General features: G+C 42.7%; 1 protein-coding gene across 1 annotated transcript; it reads right to left on the reverse strand.

Annotated features, from left to right (window-relative positions):
- Positions 1 to 4,935: 4,935 nt before the first annotated feature.
- On the reverse strand, positions 4,936 to 6,684 carry LOC138885060 (uncharacterized). Its single transcript, XM_070165950.1, has one exon. It carries the CDS (start codon positions 6,682 to 6,684, stop codon positions 4,936 to 4,938), a length of 1,749 nt encoding a protein of 582 aa, XP_070022051.1.
- Positions 6,685 to 7,366: the final 682 nt, after the last annotated feature.

Genomic DNA, 7,366 nt, shown 5'->3' on the forward strand with positions numbered 1-7,366 from the left:
AGCGGGTATATATCAAACATAATATCTTTTGACTGCATCTGTGTTAATAGTCATGTCTGGTACCCGTCCTTCTTCATCTACCAATGCAAGGCCCCTTTTGGTAACACTTTCTTGATGATGTAGGGTCTTTGCCAGTTTGGGGCGAACTTTCCTTTAGCTTCTACCTGGTACGGAAGGATGCGTTTCAAAACCAGCTAGCCTACCTCAAACTGCCTTGGGCGCACTTTCTTATTATAAGCGCGTGCCATTGTTTGCTGGTATAACTGGCCGAAACACACTGCTGCTAGCCGTTTTTCATCAATCAACATCAGTTGTTCTAATCAGGTCTAGACCCACTCAGTGTCTTCAATCTCTGATTCCATAATAATTCGGATAGAGGGAATTTCAACTTTAGCGGTTATTACAGCTTTAGTTCCATATATAAGCATATACGGAGTTGCACCAACAGATGTGCGAATAGTCGTGCGGTATCCCAAAAGAGCAAAAGACAACTTTTCATGTCATTGCCTGGAACCTTGGATCATCTTCCTAAGAATATTCTTGATGTTCTTGTTCGCCACTTCAACGACTCCATTAGCTTTTGGCCGGTAAGGGGTAGAATGGTGATGCATGATTTTAAATTGTTCGCATACCTCCTTCATCAAATAACTATTTATATTGGCTGCATTGTTAGTGATAATGGTCTTTGGATACCAAAGCGACAGATGATGTTGGAATGAAAAAAGTCTACCACATCTTTCTTGGTGACTGCTTTGAAAGTAACGGCCTCCACCCACTTGGTGATGTAATCAATAGCAACCAAAATGAATCTATGCCCATTTGAAGCCTTTGGCTCGATTGGCGCAATAACATACATTCCCCAAGCGATGAAAGGCCAAGGAGAGGACATGGGATGCAACTCCAAAGGAGGTGAGTGAATCAGGTCACCATGAATCTGCCATTGGTCACACTTGCGAACAAATCTGAAGCAATCCCGCTCCATAGTAAGCCAATAATACCCTGCCCGCAGAATCTTCTTTGCCAAAACATATCCATTCATGTGAGGTCCGCATACTCCCGAATGCACTTCACTCATAATCCGCTCTGCTTCTGTAGCATTTATCCAGCTCAACAAGTTTAAATCTGGGGTCCTATTGTACAAAATTTCCCCATTCAGGAAGAAACCACTGTCGAGCCACCTTATAGTTCTTTTTTGATCTACTTTGGCATGCTCTGGATATTCTCTTGTTTTCAAGAATCGTTTTATGTCATGATATCATGGTTCACCATCTGGTTTTATCTCAATTGTATTGCAGTAACTGTGTTGATTCCGAACTTGGATTTCTAGTGGATTAATATGAGTGTTTCCTGGAAAAGGGAGCATCGAGGCTAAAGTAGCCAAGGCATCGGCTAGCTCGTTGTGAAACCTGGGACTGTACCTGAACTCGATGGATTTGAATCTTTTGCTCAAGTCTTGCACATATCGTCTGTACGGAATAAGCTTGATATCTCGAGTCTCCCATTCGCCTTGGGCTTGCCGGATAATCAAGTCAGAATCTCCCATAACAAACAGTTCGTGCACACCCAGATCGATGGCCATTTTCAAACCCATGATACAAGCTTCATATTCTACCATATTATTAGTACAGAAGAACCAAAGTTGGGTTGTTGAAGGGTAATGATGTCCAATATGTGAGATGAGGATTGCCCCAATCCCAACACTTTTGATATTGACAGCCCTATCAAAATACATTTTCCATACAGGGTGATCGTCTGAAACTACTTCCTCTATTGAGTTGAACTCTTCGTATGGGACGTATGTTCTAAGTGGCATGTACTCATCATTAACTGGATTCTCTGTCAAATGATTTTCCAAAGCTTGTGCTTTTATTGCGGTGCGAGTGACATAGACGATGTCGAACTCTGTGAGCAGGATTTGCCATTTTGCGAGCCTGCCAGTGGCCATTGGCTTTTGGAAGATGTACTTCAAAGGATCCATTCTGGATATGAGGTAAGTAGTGCAGTTCAAAAGATAATCTCTCAGCTTCTGAGCGACCCAAGTCAAGGCACAACATGTCTTTTCTAAAAGGGTGTACTTAACCTCATAATTGGTAAACTTCTTGCTCAAATAATAGATTGCATGTTGCATCATGTTGCCCCAGAATGCATCCAAAGGAATTATCAATCACTGATAGATATAAAAACAAAGGCCTACTAGGTTCAGGTGGGACCAGTACAGGGGATTTTGACAAATAATCTTTGATCCTGTCAAAAGCTTTTTGGCAATCGTCCGTCCACTTGATAGCAGCATCCTTTTTCAGCAACTTAAAGATGGGCTCGCACGTGGTTGTAAGCTGAGCAATGAACCTACTGATGTAGTTCAACCTCCCGAGCAAACTCATGACTTCCTTTTTGTTCTTCGGGGTGGCAGATCTCGAATGGACTTTATCTTAGATGGATCCAGTTCAATGCCTCTTCGGCTGACTATAAAACCGAGGAGTTTCCCAGATGGAACCCCCAAAGCACACTTGGCTAGATTAAGCATAAGGCCATACCTTCGAAGCCGTTCGAAGAACTTTTTCAAATCGCACACGTGATCAGCCTGTGTCTTTGATTTTATGATGACATCATCGACATATACTTCAATTTCTTTGTGCATCATGCCGTGAAAAATGGTGGTCATGGCCCTCATGTAAGTTGCCCCTGCATTTTTTAAACCGAATGGCATGACCCTGTAACAATAAGTAACCCATGGAGTGGTGAAAGCGGTTTTTTCTGCATCATCCTCATCCATTAGAATTTGGTGGTACCCGGCATAGCAATCCACAAACGATTGTATCTCATGCTTTGCGCAATTATCTACAAGAATGTGGATATTTGGTAAAGAAAATTATCCTTTGGACTTGCTTTCTTCAGGTCGTAATAGTCAACACAGACTCTGGTCTTTCCATCCATCTTCGGCACAGGCACAACATTTGCCACCCAGGTGGTGTATCGGACAGCTCTGACCACATTGGCGCTCAGTTGCTTCATTATTTCCTCTTTGATTTTGTCACTCACGTCTGTTTTAAATTTTCGTTGCTTTTGTTGGACTAGTGGAAAATTAGCATATGTAGGAAGCTTATGAACCACTAGATCAGCACTTAAACCCGGCATATCATCGTAAGACCAAGCAAACACATCTCTATATTCAAAAAAAAGTTGAATCAAGGCATATCTAGTTTTCTGTTCAGTGTGAATACTTATCTTCATTTCTCTAACTTCTTCAAGACTTCTGATATTAATTGGCTCAGTTTCATTGAGGTTGGGCTTAGGCTTATTTTCAAATTGTTCCAACTCTCTTTTTATTTCCTCAACAACCTCATCTTCATCATATTCAACCTCTTGATGCATTATTTCGATATTAGACAGCTTTTTAAGATCTGGGCGTGAATTCCTCATGCATGTCATGTTATTAAATCCGGCATTAACGAAACTGAAATGGAAATAAAATGACAGGAATTAGGAAAAGGAAAAGATACAAAACTTAATACAAAACTGAACTGCATTTCATTGAATTCGAAAGGATAGAAGGGTTAACATCAAAACAAAACAATCACACTGAGATGTTTGGATTACAACCCTGAAAGTAACCCAAAATACAAAAAAGAAGTTGCAAAAGCAAACTACCAAGACTCCTTCCTTGTGGGGAGAGGAGTTGCTTCCCAGTTGGTGAGCATGGTATCTAGGTCAATTAGTTGCATATCGGCACGACTAGTGCCTTCACCAGCTTGGATCATATTCACTTCAGAAAACATCTGGCTGAGGCCATGGCAAATTTCATCAATGTTTGCATGTGCCGAGGATTTTGACCCTCTTGGAGTTGTGGCTTAACAAAAGTGTAGAAAATGTGAGGGATTGGTTGTTGCAAGACCCATCCATGATTTTTGTGGTGCTTGGCTTTGTTTTTGTCTAATTGTATTGTCCTGAAGCCTAAGCCAAAAGTACCCTGGTTACTGAACGGAGAAATAGGCTCTGAAATTCCTTGCAATTATGCCCCCAAGCCTTTTCCTGGCTCATAACCTTGTCTTAACATAACTACAGCCACCATTACAGATGTGGCAGAAAGATGAGGATGCAGAATGGGCTTTCCTTCCTCAACATAGTCCACAGAAACCACTTCGAAAACTTGATAGGCAATGGACTCACACCCTTCATTTGCCTCAATGCACGGGATTAACGGGTCTTTATAAATGGATGACTCGTCTTCACCATGAACAATAATCTTTTGCATGTCGTGTTTGAACTTTACCATCTGATGTAATGTGGATGGCACAGCTCGAGCCATATAGATCCATGGCCTTCCAAGAAGAAAGTTATAAGAAGTGTCCATGTCTACTACTTGGAAGACAATTTCAAAGTCAACTGGCCCAATTGTCATGGTGAGGTTGATCTCCCCAATGGTATCTCTCGCTGAGCCATCAAAAGCCCGAATGCGAACATTGCTAGGTCGGATTCTGTCTGTGTTGATTTTCATGCCTTGCAAAGTAGAGAGAGGGCATACATCTACACTCGAGCCTCCATCAACCATGACTCGCTTTACATAATGCCCCTCACATTTGACGACCAGGTGCAAAGCCCTATTGTGTCTGGCTCCTTCCTCGGGAAGTTCATCATCAGTAAAGGAGATTCTGTTCACCTCGAAAAAATTGTTGGCCATCTTCTCTAACTCATTCATAGTGGTCTTCTCTGAGACATATGCCTCGTTCAGGATCTTGATTAGTACACGAGCATGCTCTTTTGAATGTAGGAGCAGAGATAGTAGAGAGATTTGGGCAGGAGTCTTTCTTAGCTGGTCAATGATTGAGTAGTCATGACCTTTCATCTTTTTCAAAAACTCTTCTCCCTCTTCTTCAGTGAAAGATTTCTTTATTGGCAATTGTCCTTCTCTAATTTGCTTGGCCTTCCTCAACTCCTCTAGAGAGTACACCTCCCTGATCGAGTCAAACCTCCAGTTTCCCCCACTTCTTCTATGATTTCCTTGCCTTTGTACATCATCACAGTTTTGTTGTAGTTCCAAGGAATGATTTTTGTATTTGTCACAGGAGATTGCACGGCAGGTCTGATTATGATCGGCTTTGTTATACCCTTTGTACTTCCCTGATTCTGCCTTGTGATAGGGTGGCCTCCAAGGACATATAACCTTGGGCTTGGAACATTAGAGCGAACTTCCAACCTCGTGACCTTGGGCACAAATAAAGTTACCTTTTCTGAGCTCGGGGCGCCTTTCACAATCAACGACACATCTCGGCTTGGACTTACTTCCAGACTTGTTCCTTCTTGAATTACTCCCACTATCATTCCAGCTTGACCGACCGGCTTGTATTCTTGATCTCGTCCAATCATTCCCACGAAATGAACATCATTGTGTAATGGCAATGGGTTATTTGTCACATTAGGAGGGTCCTCGCCATTCGTCACTACAATCAATTTTTCAGAAATGAGTCTTTCTATGGTTCTTTTTAGAGTCCAATAGTCATCGGTGCTATGCCTTGAGGCACCTGAATGATATTCACATCTAGCATTTGCTTGAAATCTATGTGAATTGGGATGCATATGGTGGGGGGCGATGGGTCCAATCACGCCCATCTGTTTTAGCTTCTGGAAAAAACTAGAGTATGGTTCAGCCAATGGGGTGAATTTTTCCACCGGCCTCTGTTCTCGATCGTAATCCTGCTTGGGACAAACATTGTAAGGTGCCCGAAAATTTTGCTGCTGAGGTCGGGGGTTCCTTGGAGCTGGTGCATGTATTTGTTGATTGGTAGGCCGAACATAGGATTGAGCATTAAACACTCTATACTGTGGTGGGCCTACTGAGTATTGAGGAATTGGAGGAGGATAATAATGTTGAGGGTAGCTGGATTGCCCCTGTGGAACTCGTACATAAGGGTGTGATGCCCCTCTTTGAACTTCCCTAGATCCTGAAGTCATCATAGAACCTTCATCTCTCTTTTTCCTATTTGCAAAACTTCCCGACCCATTTTGGATTGCTTGGGTGGTGGCTTTGAGAGCAGCCTGACTTACAATCATGCTAGTCTTTAGGCCATTTTCGACCATTTCCCCTATCTTGATTGCTTCGGCAAAAGGCCTACCCATTACGGACATCATGTTTTGGAAATAATCAGGCTCTTGAGCCTCCAAAAACACAGTGATCAACTCATGATTATCCATGGGTGGCTTAACTTTGGCCGCTTTCTCCCTCCACTTGATGGCATACTCCCTAAAGCTTTTCGTTGGCTTTTTCTTCATATTGGATAGGGAATTGCGATCTGGTGCAATATCAATGTTATATTGGATTTGCTTGACAAAGGCCTGGGACATGTCATCCCAGACATGCCAATGAGAGATGTCTTGGTCAATGAACCACTCAGAGGCTACTCCTATAAGACTTTCTCCAAAATATGCCATCAACAATTCTTCTTTTCCACCTGCACCCCTCAGCTGGTTGCAGTACCTTTTCAAGTGGGCGATAGGGTCGTCGTGTCCATCATACTTCTCAAAGTTTGGGGTCTTAAAACCTGGTGGCAAATGGATGTGAGGGAACATACACAGATCACTGAACGAGACACTTTTGTGACCACCTATTCCTTGTATGTTCTTTATGTTTTGTTCAAGACTTTTTATTTTCCTAGCCATCTCATCCGGCTCACTTGTTTTTGCAGGCATTTTTTTTTTCTGCTGGTGACTCGTACTGAGGAGTCTGATTGTAGGGAGCTGAGACCCTGAAAGCCATATTTGGGGAGTATTATTGGCCATCATAAGCCTGAGGTAGTGGCTCGTTGTTGGGCCTCATCACATGAGGTGGTGGTGGGATTGTATATACCGGTGCACCAGACACGACGAGAGGGGTGTTCCTGACTGGTGCGACTGGAGATCGCATGCTAGAGGTACCGGGGGCAGCGTGGAGGATGTAATTTGGCACATACCCTGGTGGTAGAATGTGATCGCTCGTTGCACGGAGCTGTGTTTGAGTAGCCTGGGGTATGGTGGAAGTTCCCTCTAAAGGACCCTGGGGTAGAGGTCGACCTGAAACCCAAGTTTTATATACATCTGATAGTTGTTGTCTCAATTTTCTTATTTCCTCTGACTTTTGCTCGGCTAATTGGCCCTGGCGATTGTCACTAAGCAACTCGATTTCATCACTGTTATCCATTACTACTTGTCCCTTAGATCTTATGAAGTAATGATATGTTGCCAGATTTACCACAAACCAAACACCTTAAACTTTTTTTTTTTTGCAAGAGACAACAAACGTGTTAGGGTTAGGCATTTTAAAGATATAAATTACACTATGTCATGCTCCTAACATCGTCACCATTTCTAAAATGCTTTTGGAAGGCTTCATGTT

Source organism: Nicotiana sylvestris, chromosome 2, assembly GCF_000393655.2.
Source record: "Nicotiana sylvestris chromosome 2, ASM39365v2, whole genome shotgun sequence".
NCBI classification, from domain to species: Eukaryota; Viridiplantae; Streptophyta; class Magnoliopsida; order Solanales; family Solanaceae; genus Nicotiana; species Nicotiana sylvestris.

What these genes read in the sequence shown, in the direction of transcription:
- LOC138885060 (XM_070165950.1), bottom strand. Translation starts at nt 6,684, where the DNA reads ATGCCTGCAAAAACAAGTGAGCCGGATGAGATGGCTAGGAAAATAAAA.